This window comes from Ambystoma mexicanum, chromosome 4q (genome assembly GCF_040938575.1).
Source record: "Ambystoma mexicanum isolate Mex_15411 chromosome 4q, UKY_AmexF1_1, whole genome shotgun sequence".
NCBI classification, from domain to species: Eukaryota; Metazoa; Chordata; class Amphibia; order Caudata; family Ambystomatidae; genus Ambystoma; species Ambystoma mexicanum.
The window spans coordinates 787,550,506-787,568,854 of NC_090928.1; the positions used below are offsets into that span (position 1 = coordinate 787,550,506).

At 43.2% G+C, this 18,349-nt stretch overlaps 1 protein-coding gene across 1 annotated transcript in view; it reads left to right on the forward strand.

Annotated features, from left to right (window-relative positions):
* The first annotated feature begins 7,212 nt into the window (after nucleotides 1-7,212).
* PCSK2 (proprotein convertase subtilisin/kexin type 2) overlaps nucleotides 7,213-18,349 on the forward strand; it is a 1,398,208-nt gene continuing 1,387,071 nt past the window's right edge. The window contains exon 1 of the mRNA XM_069608350.1: nucleotides 7,213-7,631. Coding sequence (XP_069464451.1) covers nucleotides 7,452-7,631 — 180 coding nt within the window. The 5' untranslated portion in view covers nucleotides 7,213-7,451. The remainder of the gene's footprint in view (nucleotides 7,632-18,349) is intronic.

Below are 18,349 nucleotides of genomic sequence, written 5' to 3' on the forward strand. Positions count from 1 at the left end.
GCGGGAAAACCTTTTGTTGTGTAATGCCAAAGGTCTTACTGTAAATTATAATAAAACTAAACGCATGACCTGTTGTGGGGCCAAAAGGAAAGACAAACGACTCTTGTCACGTATTAAAAACTCTCCAATTGATGAGGTGCCTTTCTGTGATTAATTGAGCCTCAGACTGAACAGAAAGGGAACTTGGCAGCATCCATGTGGGAAATCAAACTTCATCTTAAATAAAAATGCCGGTGCGGTATTAACATTTGCTTGCGTAAAAGGGGGACACATGTAAAGCCAGACACATGTAAAAGGGGGGCAAATGTAAAGCCAGACACACCTGTGCCTATGGTGCGGAAATGTGGGGCTTCTCTAGGGGTGAGCGAAAGCACATTCTTATAGCTGTGGATGGGACTCCCCCTTTATGCTCCATACGTTCCCATTCACTGTGATCTGGGGTCTTCACCCACTGAACCCTTTGTTTTATTAAGGCCTGTTTTTTTATTGGCTTTCATTGAATACTGAAAGTGCACTGACAATGAGTGTATAGGGACCCATTTGTTTACCTTCTCAACAACCAGGAATCTTACAAACTTCCAGATATAAGCATGTTAAATCTACCCTGTATGACATTTTAAAAGTTGAATTATGGGATAGTCCTCTGAGTATTATTAAAAGTTCCAGCACGTTGGTTAACGAGAAATACATGATTTGGTGTAAAGCAAAAGCTCAAGCCAACTATGCAAATAGCAATCTATTTTTCTATTAGCTGGCTATCAAAACATGCCCTTTTTTATAAGCGGTACCTTGACCATGTGCATATGTATTCTGTCAGAACTCTCTTAACGAAATTAAGAACGGGCATTCTTCCTTTAGCTACTTTAGTGAGAAACGTGAATTCAGATTGCTCTCATCTGTGAAGAGCATGCCACCAAGGAACCGGAACAAGCCAACATGTTTTATTGTGTGCCCAGATTATGCCAATATTTGTGACGGACATTTGAAACAATGGCTGATGGCAAGTGGTTTTCGTACCTTGTCCTCTGCCTTGTTGCTTTTTAAATCACTGTCCACTATGGAAAGTATTGATGCTGTTTTAAACTATATCACATATCCTTGGCCAAGAATGATGAGATTATTTGTTTATTTCGTCATCTCTCATTTTCCGCTGTGGGTTGAGCCACGCTTCCAGCTCCTGCAACCTTCTAACTGCCTACAAAACGATCTCTGAGCGTGCGCATTGCAGAGTAAGCCTTAGTAATATTGTTGCCTGCATTGCGCCTGATGCGCTGACTTCTACATTTTGGATTCAAAATTGTGAATTTGTGAGGAGAGCTGTGAATTGCACTTAAAGCAATCCCTGAACTACTTTGGACCCATATACCTGGGTTGTGAACTTTCTTCAATCACTGCAAACCGCTGCCTCACTGCGCCAGGCCATTCCAAGATGGCCGCACTGCATTGCCTGCAGTAAAGTGCCTTTCCTGGCCTGGCACCCATCCCCCCTCCCATTGGTTACCTTTGCCTTGATAGGCCAATCAGAGCAAACAGGAGGGGGGAGCCGGCCCGCTCCACTAAGGCCCTCAGCGAGGCCTTTTTCATTCATTAATTTCTTCTTCTTCATCTCTCATTTTCCGCTGTGGAGGGAGGCACGCTTCCAGCTCCTGCAAACTTCTAACTGCCTAGAAAACAACCTCTGAGTGTGCGCATTGCAAGGTAAGCATTAGCAATATTGTTGCCTACTTTGTGCCTGATGCGCTGACTTGTCCATTTTTGTTTCAAAATTGTGAATTTGTGAGGGCAGCTGGAGTATTGCACTAAAAGCAATCCCTGAACTACTTTGGATCCCTTTTCCTGGGTTTTGGATGTTCTTCAATAGCTGCAAACTGCTGCCTCACTGCTTCAGGCCATTCCAAGATGGTCACACAGCTCTGCATTACCTGCACTAAGGTGTCTTGCCTGGCCTGGCCTGGCTCCCACCCCCCTCCCATTGGTTGCATTGGCCATGATAGGCCAATCAGAGCAACCGGGAGGTGCGAGCCGGCCCGGTCTACTAAGGCCCATGATGAAGAATCATGTGTGCTCCCTGTCCGCTACCATAACACTGCCCGATTTCCCTTGCCCCCCTCTGGTTGCCTGTGATGTCCATGTGCCTTCTCTTGCCCCCCCTCTGGTTGCCTGTGATGTCTGTGTGCCTTCTCTTGCTGCCCCCACCACTCTGGTTGCCTCCGATGTCCATGTGCCTGCTATCCTGTTTTCCTCTCCCCCATTAGCCATCTCCTTCTACCCCCAGCCCTACAGAAAACCAATGCAGGAGTTTGTCTTGATACATTATGGTTTCACCATCACCATCTTTTTGCCAATGCTTGGATTTGACTTTTCTGGACTCACCCACCTCAAATCTTATGCTGGACTTCCCCAGCATCTCGTACTCACGGTGGCACTGAATCATGCTGTGCCCATCTTCATCCTGAATCCTGGCTCGCATTTGATGTTCCCTTGAAACATTATGTGTGATTATTGACTTTTGCAACTGTCTTCGCTCTCCCACTTGCATCTCCACTCTTTTCACTGTTTTTACTCTCTGTCTCTCATCCTCTCCCTTTCTTCCTTTTCCCTCTCTTTTCCCCATACTTTTTTCTATGCAATTTCTCTATCAGAATTGTCCTTCGACCTAGTATGATAGCAACAATGTTTGTCTCCTCCTCCTCCCTCACTTGTCCCCCCCAGCACTATCTGAAATGTCATCAGGCCTAGTATGAAAGTTGCTTGTTTTGTTCCCCTCCTTCCTTCTCCTCCCCCACACCCACACCTCCTGTAAATCTCTGTCTCTACCACAAATGTCGTCAGGCCTAGTGCAGTAGTCGCTTGTCTGTTCCCATTTCCTTCCCACCCACCCCCTCCCTTCCTTATCTGTGTCTTAGCTCTTGCACTATCTGAAATGGTGCCAGGCCGAGTACGATAGTTAATTTCACATTCTTATTGTTCATTGCTTGTAAGAATGTCATTGTATTTTTCCTTGTTCCCTCCCTCGCCTTGAAGTGCTTTGAAACACATTGTGTAAAGGTGCTATACAAATAAACTATCATATATCATATCATATGATATCATTTTGAGAAATCTCACACAATTCGGTTTATTTTTCCATCATTGCAATGTATCATAGCTCAACGGGTTACTCCCTAACATGTGAAAAATTTAGATTCTCATTGCAACAAATACCTGTGAAAGAATTTTGTTGGGAGGATTTACTTTCCAAAGTCCTCCAACCCTGAGGTGAGTACTGAGTGTTCAAAGCAAAGGCTGGCTCTGTTCCATACTCATCCCCACCGCACAATGAGGGTGAACCTTCTGATGGAACAAGAGCTGCAACTCTGCCAGTCACAATGCTGCCAAGGACCTCATCATGATGAAGGAACTTTGGAAGTGTCACCAGCCTCCCTTGCTTTGGGAGCCTGAGAACAAGGACTATACATGTCCCTGAGACCCCTGAACACATGAACACCAAGACTGACTGCCAGGATTTCTGCATTATCAGCCGCCAAACTATCAGAAACCTTGGTTTCAAGCCTGTTTGACCGCATTGAACCATCTGAACCCTCTGGAGCAGCTGTTGGCACTCAAGTAACCTTCGAACTACTGATCTGAATGTTCAAATCTGTGTGTTGCTGCACCTCTATGCTTTTCATTGCACCTGCTGCCTTTGAACTACCAGCATCTTTACTGCCAATCTATATAGCCAGTCAAACTCACCCTGGTAGATCTTCGAGCTATGAGCATTGGAAACTGCATCGACCCACTCGATCAGACCTGGATATACAGTCTCCAGCATCTTCACATCTGAAATGACCATCAAACCGACCCTAGTGGCTCCCATATTGCGCACTTCCTTGAGTGCCTCATAGAACTGATTACATGGAATGGCATAGCCAGTCATGAGCATCTTCACAGTTGAAATGATTGTCAACCTGACCCTAGTTGCCCTCATGATCTGCTTGCTCTACTTCAAGTATCAACTTGAATTGCAACAATTTCCTGTTTGACCCCTGCTTGACTGTTCTCCACACCTAGAACAGTGCAATTGCCCCACTCATGCTGTTTCAAAATACACAAACAGCACTCAGATGCCTGATTTGCCACTGTCAAAACACAAAAACAAACAAAAATAGTGCTATTGACTGGAAACGGCCCCAGACTTGCTGGTTCAGCATTCATCCCTTTTTACATAAGTGCATATCATTGTGATTGTTGTTATTTTGTTTCCCCTGCTTCATTACCCACAGTGCTGCATCTTCGATCTTTTGCAATTCTTTGCTCTTTCCACAGTGGTGGATTTTGTACAGTGTTTTTATATTTAGTTTTCCTTGCAAATGGTGCGTTTAAAGTATATTTTTGTTTTTATAGAACATTAGTTGACCATTCCCTTTATTTTGAACTGCTCTACTTTTCTGGTTGGCTTGCTACTGAATCACATTCACACCTCTCTCTTAACTGTGTCTGTTTTACCTTTATGATTGGTATAATGGTTCATTTGTAGAAGTTTGAGGGCTGAGTATGTGGTTGAACTACTACTGACCTGTCACAAATCAACTTCCGGGGCATAAGTGGTCAGGGATGAATATTGGTTTCTAAACCATCAATTAGCCCCACACCTCTGGTACACAAGAAGGGATACAAACAGATTGGAAACACAAATCTTTTATAAACCTGCTTGACCAATTTTGGTAACATGAACAGAACGGCAGGCTTATCTCCAAAAGGTCGTGGATCGTTGGTTAGTTGCAACACAGCGAAAATACTATTATTACCCAATGATAAAAGGGACAGTCAAGGTTGTAGAAAAATATCTACTTTATAATTATCACAACAGACAGGTCTAGCACAGTAAAAAATGCAACCCACGCTGTAAAAGAATGCAGAGGGCAGACAGTTTCAAGAAGGAAAAGGGATGCACTCTGGATACTGACAGGAGGGTAGTCGGTAAAGTAATTAATTGCATAGTTCAAGAACACTTGGTTTCAGCACTAAGGGAGCAATGGGTCGTGACGTGTCACTAGAGGCCTTTGGAGAAGGACCAAGGGGACAGAACCACAATGTACCTTGTGCTTGCTGAAGTTCTTGGTCCTTGACAGTGTCGAGTTGGTTTTAGGGTGCTTTGGAGTTTCTGCAAGAGAGTTTAAGACAGGAGGCAGCTGCGGGTATCAAGTGGCATGCAGTTCGGCGAGCGAGGCTGGACAGATGACTGTAGGCTGGCCTTCACAGCAGTGCTGGGTCAGGAATCGTTGTCTCAGTGTTGGTTGGTGGGTCTGAAGAACTGGTCGGGGCATCTCAGACAGCATGAGTGACTGTGGCATGACAACAGTCAGCAGTGCAGTTGGTTGCAGCTTGAAGGGCTCAACTGCCTCAAAATTGTCGATATTTCGGGGATGGATCTTGTTCCCTCTTGGATTTCCTGGCCTTCGTACACTGGCGGAAGCTATATGGCAGACTGTACCTTCAGCCGGGGTCCAAAATGTGTCCTTATCTTCAGATGATCTACCCAAAAAAGAGGGGCTTGACCCTCTTTTAAAGCCAAATGGGCCCCAGTGATTGGTACAGGCTAAGCCTACCTTCCCGTGAACTATTTTCTGCTATGCGCGAGGGCATAACCAGTGTGCTTTGCAACAGGAAAGATAAAGGGGTAAAAACATGTACTACTAAGTCCCACCCATCTTCCTGTTTGTTGTGGCTCAAACGGTCTCTCTGGCTAATTGAGCTCTCTGTCATTCCTTATCAACTCGCAGGTCTTCCTTGAATTTGTGGTGAGAACAGACTTTCCTTCTCCATCAAATCACATACTTTTACCCTTGAAAGCGGGTGCCCCTGCTGGGGTGCCTATTGTAAACACATGTACCCAGCATGACATTTCACTTCCCTTGATACTAAGGGGCACAAGCTGACTTCAGGTTGACACAGATGCATATCAAAAAAAGTGTTGGGTTTCCCATCCCCTTTGTCAGCTCTGCAACCAGACCTCTTGCAGGCCTGCTTCAATTAACTCTCATCAGTACTGCGCTGCCACCAGCAGAACTGAAATTGGGCAGGGCAGATACATGGAGCCTTTGATATTTAATTAGCCTTGCCATGCCAGGAGGAATGTTTTTCCCTCCCCTTTTGAGATGCCTTCATGTGCTCCTGGGTGTCACATTCCAACTAAATGTGACAGGAAAGACTGCACATGTAGTCTGAGTCTCCAAAAGTACACAGGTCTATGGGTTTGTCGTGCGGTGAACATAGGAAAATGTGTGTAGATTAGCCCCATCCATTTTCCGAGGTTGATCTCCCATTATTTAATTTCTTAAAAAAGATTAAAAAAGCCCAGGTGAGTGCACACCCACCGTGTGAATAGCCGAATTCCTCACATCACCCCTGTACTCTTGCAGAGCAGAGGTTATTTCGTCAGAAACTGGGATTAAAATGTGTGCCATCTGGTAGAGCCGCTAGTCCATGGCATCATCATTTGCCAAACTGGTCGATGTCGTAGCAGAATAGCGTCATAGCATCACAGCTGATTTACAGGTCATGCCTGCAAAGGTGTATGTCGTCCCTAGAAAAGCAGCAACACTTACCTACCGGATGCTAAACCCACTAGTAATCCATCTTGAATAGAAAAGCAGATATCCTCTTCTAAAGTTTCAGGTTACAAAATAATCGCTTGGATCAGAAGGACTCAGTTCCTCTACTGGGAAATTCATACCATTAAAACTCGAAAAGAGTTGGGTTCATTTAAAGTGCGCGGAGGATATCTAGGACAACCACTGAGCTTAAGTAACATCCACAGTAGCAGTGCACGGAATGCAAATGTCAACATGAACATAGAAATCGGTTTTGGATTATGGCCTTTTTGCCGTTTTGTAATTCATGATGCACTTACACGGCGGAAACCTGCCCGCTTTTCCTGCCTCGGCATTCAGGTCATACTGCCTGTAAACACTGAACAGCCCAGCTGCCCAGCCCTCCGCAGGCTGAGCAATGGAGGAAGGAACTCTCCAGGGTGCTGAATCAGGAGACCGCATATCAGCGCCAGCGCTGCCTTCAGTACTGTACCAGCCCGGCATGGGTGTGTGACTCGGTGGGAGGGTCTCCCCCTCCAGCCCTGCCCGCCCCGGCACACATCTCAAAAGAAGGGGATTGGCGGAGGCGCAGGCTGACATCACCAGGCAAGTGCCCTCTTTTCGCTGCCTCTGAATTATAGATGAGGAGGAGCTGGAGATGCAGAGTGGGCATCAAAGGCAGCCTCGCACACACACGGCAGGCGGCAGCAGCATCCTCCGGGCAGGCCAGCGGACTCGCACGGGCATGAGAGATGCTTGAAGAAGGCACAACATAGTCCCATCCGCGCGTCGGAGCTCCAGCCCATCCTCCTGGCCGGCTCGAGGCAATCCCTGCATCCCCCACCGAGCAGTCACTGTCAGGGAGAGGGCAGGAGGATGAAGGCACCGGGCGCCTCAGAGTGCAGGATCGCCGGGCTCGTTCTGCTTGGGGCGGCTGTCTTTGCCTCTGCCGGAGAGGCTGTGCTCACCCAGCATTTTTTGGTTGAGTTGCACAAAGGGGGAGAAGCAGAAGCCAAACAACTTGGCGCAGAACATGGCTTTAGTGGTGTCAGGAAGGTAAGACCACCTTAACTGCATACTCTGCCCAGCCATTTATTTCTGGATGAATCTGGTTCTGTACGGCACACCAAGTTGTGGACAACGTATGCATCCATCTATTTTATGCAGTACACATTCATCTCTGCAACGGCATAATGGCTAGTTTCGTACTAACAATATCTAGATGTTTAATTCAATATGTATTTCTCCAAATACCAATTCACGGGCAGTGGTATTGAGGTGAGGCATACATCGGTCTGTTTAATAAATGGGGGTGCACTTGTACAACATAAATGACCGAGTACAGCAGCCATTCAATATCAACACCCCCCCAAAACCCCTACAAACCTTTACAACCAAATCACTGCTAGTGTCTGAAGTTTGGTGCCCATTCGACGGGACATTAGAAAGAATTGCCCGGAAAGGTTCGGCCTCAAGCTTCTGCCAGGATGCACTGTAACTCCAGGCACAGCTGATCAGGGGGTGCCCCTTGAAGCAGCTGAAGTGCCCGTGTTCGCTTAGTTCAGGGACACTCGACAATGCAATGGCATCCCTGTCCTGCCAGCCAGTAAAATCACGCAAGCCATCTTCTAATCTGCATGCCTAACTAGGAACTCATTCGGACATGTGTGCTGCGCCTTACAGCTGATATAACTAGTCGCTTGAATTCACTTAATTCTGTCCCTCCCACCTTTTATCTATAGGTCTGTCAATCGCTAGACCTACATTATCTATCTATCGATCCACCTAGCTGCCTAGCTGTTTATGTCTGCCTGTCTATGTAGCTACCCCCAGTCACCTATCCGTTTTACCATGGAGGGGCATGTGTGTTACGTCCTGCGGGAGATATCTGCTGTTTGATAAAATATGCAGCTTGTTTCTCAACATAATCTCCCTCCACGTCCCTTCAGATTCAATTACATGCTGATGCCGTGGGATGCCAGGATGAATAATGAGGAAGCAGGGCAACCGCGCTGAGATTAGCCTGGGAATAATTACAGGTCACCACTGTCAACATCGCAACTACCATTTGGAATACAACCTTCCAACTTTTTCCTCGCCTAGTGATAATATCTCTCCTTCCCTGCCTACGCTTCCCTCTCTTTCTCTCTTTCTCCGCTCTGTTCTTCTCTGTTTCACACACATGCACAAGCACACATTTTTCCCAGCACACCTACACAAACGCTCGATTTTACATGCACAGAAATGAACAGAAACATGTATACAGATAAGCACAGATGCACCAGCATTATGTAAATAGCACACACGCAGACCTATAAATAAAAACAAGCACACATATTACGCAACAGTTGTATAGACAATCAGCTTTGCAAATAACCACAGGCATGTACAAGAAAAGTGATACGTGCACTAGTGTACTTCTCACTTTCCTTCATGTCTTCTTTCTTGGGTCCTTGATCTTGACCCTTTAGGGCCATCGCCTTCCACTGATTGAGCCGAATCAAGAAAGGAGGCCGTTCCGTCTCAGTGCACTCTTCCTTCCTTTGGAAGAAAACGTATCCTGTATCAATCTGTGTCGCCAAAACACTCATCTTCTCTCACCCAAGTAGTTGACAAAAATGAAATGTTCTCCCCATAACTCCCACGTCCAAAGGCTTCCGTAGCTGTTTGGTGGCCTTAAGTGTAGATGAACCACTAGCAGCAGTTGCATGCTGCATTACATCCATTAGATAACATGTTGGGCCCAACGACAACGGATGAGCTTCCAGTGGGGAAAAGAAGAGCTTTCTGTTTACTTGTATTCATGTTTTCGTGTTTTCCCTGTGGTGCTAAATAGGACTAGGTACTATTAAGTACATACATTGTGCTGAGTGACAGTGTCCACTTGCCATGTGAATTATATATGTATTTTTAATATATCGACAATAAAAGCTCACATTAACTACACATGTATATAAAAAAAAAACAATCACCAAATGTAACAATTTTAATTGTCACGGCCAAGTTCAGTTTACGCGACCAAGTGCTTTATGTATAATTTTCCGTTGCTTTAAGTAAAAGGGGTCTGCAACATTTAGTTCTCCAATGTTTGGGACTACAACTCCCATCACCCCTAGTTGGCATGGTCAATGATGAGGGATCATGTGAGTCATACTTCAAAACACCTGCAGAACCTGTGGCTGCAGACCCCTGAACTTGAGTGTATTTTGAGTTTCTGTACAGAACTGTTGGCGGAATGCAGGCCTGAAAAGGAATAGCAATCAAGATATTTCCACAGATACCTTTAGGAAATGCCTTCTCTTAAAAACTATATGGTAAAACAATGGGCCAAAAAACAAAAGTTGTCCCTTGCGGGGCAATTTTGCACTGGTGCAAGAAAAACGTTGTAGCAACATCTGCACTGGCCAACCAGTGTAGAAACAACATTTGACTTCAATTGATCAGTGAAAAGAAACATTTTGCAATAGCTAATTGGTACAAAAGGTTCACATAGCCAGAAGTACGTGCCACAGGATCTATTCATGTACACTGCTCCAGTGCACGTAAACCTATAACACTCACATATTGGTTGAATTCTGACACTGGGAATATTCCATAATTTGATTCTGTTTTAATTGAGAACAATGTCAGTTTCACAATATCAAATTTGACAGAGTTCCTCTTAAAATGGATAATTATTTTTGAAATCCGTTTGAAATTGAGCGTTCCCTTAATTTGAAAGATCATCTTTTGCTGATGCAGCAAAGACTTTAATGGAGCACCCTGCCGTGCCGGAGTTCTAATAATAGATCCATTATGATTAGCAACATGGTAGCGTTTTTATCATCTAGGTTCCCTTAATGATACTTTCAATGCCTGAATGGCACCATTATAGCAAACACTTTCCCAATGATTGTAGTTTTCATTGCTAAGATCAACGTATTTCATTGCATACTTATTTGTTTGAGGCTTATAAATAGCACCCTTGTTCCACACGGCCCGCCAAGGCCTGGGCAACAGCGATCAGGTGCGTTTTTCACACTTGGCAGGATCACACTCTTAGAGAGTGAGAGAAGGGAGCTAGACTTCCACAGTGTGGGGTTTTCAGAATGTAGTCATGCTCCCACAAACATCTTGAATTTAGTCGCTAGAACGGCCTATTGGTACCTCCAGCTCACGGTGGGTGGGTGGACTGCCTGATGGGAGACAAGACGTTGATGAGTAATCGTGTGGCCCTGAATACAGTCAGAGAATGTTCTACATAGCAGCACATAGATCAAAGATTTCCAATCAACCAATCAATCTTGCGGATATCATTTGTGAATGTGAAATTTATAAAATAGCATCTTGCTTATGACATTGCTCCAGAAGAAGAAGTTCAGCATATAAGTGCACCCCTCAATACTTTCTGTGTTGCTTTCAAACAAATGAAAAATGTACCTGTGTTTCATAACTATTTGTCCTTACTCACTAGTTTGTGTACTCCGTGGCCAGATGCAGGTTCCCTGCCTGGTTCCTTTTGGGCATGCACATTACAAATAAATAAATACAAATTAAACAATGTAAGTAAGTGGCAAAACTGTATGCATTTACCATTTGTCCCTACTTTTGGCATGAACTAGAAGACATCTTAACTTGATTATTGCTTTATTAACCATCGAGTTTGGTGTAGGGTGCCTACATTACAGGTCATTTCAAGGAAAGGGAGCCATCCTAAGCCTCTCTTTCCCCAAGTGAATGTTGCTTTTTGTGAATGAAAGGATTTTAGGGCTATAGGTGGGAGTGATGTTTATCCATTGGAGGTTACAAGAAGTACTAGACCTAACATTAGATGGTCTTTCGTGGTCCTGAAAACCACAAAGTAGTGTTGCAGAGAAGTAGATTGGCAAAGAATGTACAGAAAGGAAGATGCTATTTTTGGAAATCCTTAACAAGCACCATAGACACCACGACAACATAAGGTCACATTAGCTATAGGAATTTGTTTTAAAGAAAAAATAAATCATACAAACAAATGAATACAGCTACTTTACGCTATAGAAATCAGTCACCAGATTTTTAATTGAGCTAAATATTTTATCTGATCCATGTAGTTTCTTGCAGGGTTAAGTGCCTCACGTTGTTAAGAGCATTTTACACACTGGTAGGGTTCAGTGGAGGACCAGGAAAGGGGGGATTAGTCATTTGTTGCTTTAAGAACCACATAGGGACTGATTCACAAAGCGTTTTTCAAATGGATGCCGCCATTGAAATATACCTTTTTACCTTAGACCTATGGTGTCCCAAGGAAAATAATGACCAATAATAATAATAATAATAATTAGGCTTTTATATAGCGCTACAAACCCTCAGGTATCTGAGCGCTGCTTATTATTACCCACGGAATCTCCCTGTCCTAACCCTCCACTGAACCAGAAACAGATGCAAAATGATTGAACCAACTTATGACAAAACCAATAGACTTTACTATGAAATGAACAACACAGCAGTCAAAGAGAAGAATGGAGCAAAGGTACTGTGAGCCGATGGTATTCCCCAAGATTCTGCGAGCTATATTTCAGATATCCAGGATACTTGCTGTATTAAATGCAGTCATCACAGGCCGTTTGTTAAAAACAAATACAAATGAAAAAAGGCAGACTGTAAACTAGCTGCCGTATCCCGATTATTCTAATAGATAACAGATGCATAATTCTGTAGTGTATTCCTGTATTATCGCCTCTTCGACTTGACAGGAGAACTAGCAATACTGATGAAAAGTCAGGTGTAACATCAAAGGGCAAAATATTCAGTCAACTAGTGTCTTGCTCGGCATTTAGCTGTGTTCAGGAGCGGCCTCTGGAAGAGAGGAGAAGTGTACCTCTCATCTGTGGATCAGCTTTTGATACTGTCAATGGAAACACACTTTGACAGACTTGGGTTGAATTGAGGAGGGGTGATGGATTGTCCAAATGCATAATGGCACCAGGCGCTAATACCAGTATTTGAGTACAAATTGGGAGTATTGATTAGTGAACTCAGTACTTCCCAGTTAATCAGGGCATTTTCAAACTGGGCAAAAACTGAAAACACCTTAATACGGTTGCTGAATTGCAGACAGCAGATCCTAATATTCATGTGAACAAATATAGAGTTATAGTTATGAGAGGGGTAATCACATCTAGGTTACGATGGCGAATAATCCTAACTATGAAGTAGATTCGATTGATGACCACTTATGGACTAGATTTGCATCAGGTTCTAAACGGGAAGCAGCAGGGTCTGTGGTACAGTGGACTAATGCATCCTCTGCAGAGATTTGTATGTAATCGCATGGTCACAGGTTCGAATCCTGGCAGGTCCACTCAGCCCTTTATCCTTCTGAGGCCAATAAAATGAGTTCTATTATATTGCGTTATAATAAACATATGTTAACTGTCAATCGTGGCAAGATGAGAGGGAGCGAATGTGTGCTCTGCAATTACACCTATGGTAGCACATTTCAAACGTACACAAGAGTGGATGGCACAAAGTGCAGGTCTCTCTTTTGTTTCTACTACAATATAGGGGAATATAGGTGCTTAATCCAATAAAGTCCAACTTCTGTCCTCTTATGCAAAACTGTGGCCCACGCTACATATGGAGCTGAAGTTTCTAGCTACTGGGTAGGCTCTGCCCCTGATAAACGCAAACAGGATATCGTGAAAAAATCCTGGGGGTTAGACTGGCGTCCCCTAATTCTACTGTAGATCAGAACATAGTGGCAAAATATATAAGGGATCTGTCAAAGCTGTTGTGTTTGGTCAGTTCGTTGTACAAAAATAATGTATGTTGGGAAGTTGATTAGTGAAATTCAGGCTTATTTTTAAAGCAACTCCAAATACTGGTTGCAAAGTCATACATGGGTGGTGGTAAAGCGGTGGAAAGGTGAATTTTGGCATTGACCAAATCCATGACCTCAAGGTATAGGAAGCATGCGGCACTACTGTATTTCATTGATAATGTGCTGTGTGGGATCTCTATAGTACATCGATTGTCAACTGCCATGTGGCAGAGGCTTGAACAGGATCCCAGCTCATTTCTGCTCTTGTGTTTGTGGCATATGAAAGTGCACAAAAATGGCCATTCTCCCTTTGAGAAGCAGAAATTTGTATTATCATCTGGACGCATTGGCTCTGCTGGTCTCATACGTGGCAACATTCTCCATAAAGGCATTATCAATCAGAAGAAATAATAATGCATCGGTGAAAATTGCCTGTGGAAGTATAGCATGTGGCCCAACCCGAGTAGCCTGGGATTGCAATGAGAATGTCTTTTTCCGCAGATGCATGGTCTGGTTGCAATGTTGTTATCAGTACTCAACATGTTCCAAATGGCTTATGGCTAGCATAGGCAGCAAACTATTCCGCGGACCAGGCTCTTATTTCTATGGACTCACAGTGGTTTGTAACAGATGCTCAAAGGTGAGATGGTGCTTTTTTAACCATAGAATCATGCTACTTTACATATCGCACCTTCTAAAAAATTGTCTGTTGGCCGTATGAATATTAGATTTAGTCTGAAATGGCGGGTATGTTTTCCTGTGTAATAATATTTATAATAATGTCCAATTCTCGTTTTGTAGTTGTTTGGAACTTCTACACTGTCAATTTCCACCTATGTTGCCCTTTCCTTGATATCATTACGGTAGGCAACTTTTTTACTTGACGACCTAAATTTCTTCCCCCAAATATTCTAGGAGGGGTATAATTATATATTATTACTTCCAATCCTAGAATTTTTCGAGGATAGTGTTTGATTGTCTGGAGGGCACATTTGTAGGGTAATGTTACCACTTGGCGGCCATTTCCCCGGTGACATTATCACTGCATACCACCATTACTACTTGTATCTAGACAAAATGGTGCCAAGCATCTGCTGTGTATTTGTCTGCATAAACATTTTTAAACCTGGTGGAGACATGTTTTATTCCACAAGTGAAGTGCTATTCAAAATTAATTGCATTTGTATGTGTATATTTTCTTTCATTTGCTTTGATAGAATCGTTGTGAATTAAGCATGGGTAATTAATTTGTTGAATTAATGCATATTATTGGAAGTTGAACCTACCAGCTTTCAGTCCGTTTCTCTGGATTCACACAGTAGAAAGGCCTGTTCTAGCAATGGAGGTGGAAGGGTATATTTCTAGAGCGGGGCCTGCCACCTTGACTCTCTTAGCATGGTATTACAGAAACCTTGCAATGGTGCATGGACAAATAGCACTAGGGCAAACATTGCACTAGGGAAAAAAAAATTCTTTCGCAGATTTTTTGGAATAGACAACATTATAGCCCTAGTGCAAAAATGCCTTAAAAAATAATGTTGTTTTATGCTTTACAGACGTTTTGGCCCTTGTGCTAATTTCGCTTGCCCTGTTGCAAATGTATGTAATATCACCAAAGGTATTTTTGACTACAACTCCCACCATCCCAAGCCAGCACAGTCCAAGGTGAGAGATCAATTGAGTCACAGCCTAAACATCTGGGTAAGTCAAATGTTTCCGACCATCTTACTCAGTAACTGGTCTGAGATCTTTGCTGTACCAAATTCATCCTTCAACCTAAAGGAGATTATATTTTGTTCCAGTGGCCACATGCCAAGAGCTAGTTGGTCATCACTGGTTTTGCCAATCCAAACAGAATAAACACTTAGATGTAAAAGAGAATAAAACAAAAAAAAAGATACATTGATAGACGAAAAAGTATATGGTAGATATGGTAGACACACTTTAATAATCAATGCAGGGACGTACACTATGTCTCCTAACATTAACTCTTAAGACAAATTTCCTGAGGATGTTCAACCTAATGACATACATGATCACACTGTGAGACAAAGAAGGCTAGAATGAGGTATTTCTCTCATATATATGGGGAATCTGTATTTAAGAAAGATCAAATGAATAGACAGCCTTCTGTAATTATGGCATGGAAAACCCCGAATGTATGAACAGGATCGGGAGCCTGGAAGTAGACAAAGTGAAAGGCAAAACCAAGCTTTATTAACATCCAAAATGAAGGCGGGACATCATACGAGCAAAAGGGTGACGCTCTCCGAGCGTCCATAGAAAACCACATCCTTTAAGGTCAACAACCGTCATGAATGATGTCACATTACAATCTTAGTTACCAAAACCTGTGAGGTAAAGGGATTGGTTAAGGGAATTAACTGCTCGTACATTGTATACAGATTAAACTTTCCCATTGGATAATCACAATTTGATGGCTCCTCCTGAGACCACATCTACATTGATAATAGTGAATACACATCACCTCAGAACAACCCTATTGGTTGGTGCAACTCGTACTTGGCGGCTTAGCATTAGAGATGTTGATTGGTTGGTTTCTACTGACCAATCTTGGACAATTGATACGTCGTCAAGACATGAGCCAGACAGGAATAAGGGAAGAGAGGTCCGCAGACTGATTTCCTTTCAGTTAGAAAATATACCATCCCTTATTCCTAGCCCATGAGCCTGGATGATTCCTTTATAATTGGCCTTGTATGGTGCCTCATGTCTGGGAATATGCATGAGGAGAAAGGCAGGTGTTCTATCTGTTTTCATAGCTAATGAATAGACAGTGTTCTTCAATTATAGGTCACGTGTTCCACCATGCATTTATTGGGATTATAGCTAATATTAGTTTGAGTGGTATTGCTTTCTCCACCACTGGGGACTTTCATTATCTGTTCCCTATGGAGTCTTTGGGTTTATAGTTATTCTGTACCTAGCTCACAATGGTCAGTTGTTCTTCTCCTACCTTTAATTAAACATAGAGTATTCTTCTTGTGTTCTTGAAATTATTATCTTGTGCCTTTTCTGCAACATTCGAACCCTCCCTAATTTCTCAGAAACCTTGGCTTGGTCTGCATAGCTACTGTCTGAGCTCTTCTGCAATCTGCATTTCTGTATTTCAGCATTTTAAGTTCCCATGAAGCCTTGAGGCCTTTCATTTACTGTGGCTTCCATTTTGGAAAAGATGGCTGCCCATTACTGTTGTGTTTCTATGTTAGTGAGCTATATACGCATGTCATTCATGTTTATGTTTATGTTTATTCTGTTTATATAGCGCTTTACGCCAAAGCGCTTTACATTATAACAAAAAGGATACAATAACAGTAGAAAAAATGACAAAATATGATTCAAACCAGTAATGCAGCAAGTAGAACAATTTGCCAGTAAAGATAAACGAGGGAAGAGGGGGTGAAGAGGGGAAGGAAGTGGGGAACAGGAAGTGGAATAAGCTAAGGGCGAGAGAGGAGGAAATGGGACTTACGAGGAAACAGAGCAGGGAGAAAGAAAGAAGAGGAGGGCAAAAAAGGGTGAGGGGAAGGTGGAGGAGGGAATGAGAGTATCAGGGAGGGGAGTGGAGAAGAAGAGATTTTAAGGAGACACGAAAGGAGGAATAGGTGGGGATGGAACAGATAGAGAGAGGAAAGGAGTTCCAGTGGAGGGGGGCAAGGAGCTGAAAGGAGCGAAAAGGAGAGGAGGCGCATGGAGACAGGGGAACAGAGAGAAGGAAGAGGTCTGCAGATCGGAGAGAGCAGGAGGGAGTGTAGAATGAGATGAGAGAGTTCATGTTGCCTTCAGCATATATATTGCTTATTATTCATAACTTATGGATTCAATGTTAATATTCTTCATGTATAAATGCATATTTGACCTAATGTATCCCTTCTTTGTGTTGTATGCATGTTTTCTTCATGTCTAATGCATGCATATGTGTTGTTTCATTGTGAGTTTGTTTACACACACCATCTTTATTTTTGATTGTATTCATATCCTGTGTATCTGTCTGAGATATCAGTGGTATGGATGCCTTAGTGAGTAACGTTTCTCACCTGTGCTATATTGGTTCAGGGCAGAGGAAATAGTTATGGATGACGCATTCATCTGCCTCTCAAAATGTCCCCCTCTGGTGGAGTCCTCGACCATACCCTCCTTCATGCCGTCCCCCGTAAAATGCTCTTTCGGTATCCATACTTTGGTCAAACCCATCAGGGTGCCGGTATATCTGACATGTACGTCCATGCTTCAGATCATATAGCAGCATTCTCCAGTGGACACACAATATACTCAGCGCTCAGTGTAATTGTGAGGGTCCTGAGGACAAGGAAACATTGATACTGGAGGTGCAACAGTGCTTCCCATTGCCTGTGCACCAGGCAAGCCATCTGTTTGAGTGTTCTATTGTATGTGAGCATTCATGTTTATTACTATTTGCATTCTAACTGTTACTTTGGTAGCCTTTTTGTAACTGTTTATTACTATTCTTAGAATGCAAAAAGCCAGTAATACTATTGCTATTAGTATTTCGAATGCATCAGCCAGCCAGATTCGTGTCCATGAGAACAGGTAGCTGAACCAGTAATAATGTTCAGGCTCTGCCAGCTCTTCCACCATCTTAGTATGCAAGTCCTTTAAGGTGTTTATGGCCTATGTGAGTTCTCCATTCTTTCATCGTGTGTACATGCAGCAAGAAGGCTCAATATATACGCACACACCACCCTCTAAGGCCATTATTAAATCAAGGACATACCTATTCTGGAGGATCATAAGTCTGATGCGCCTCACCTCCCCTGTTATGGCATTACAACCTTTCACAGTTGCATTTATTATTTGCCACAACTCCCATCTGGTTATTTGTAGCCATTTTGTATTCATTGATGCCTGAAAACTGGGAGAAAAGAGGGACATAAAGAACATTGCCATCCTACCGAACAACTTATGCTCATATGGTATGTCATCATGGTCCTCTATTGATTTAGCTGAAACT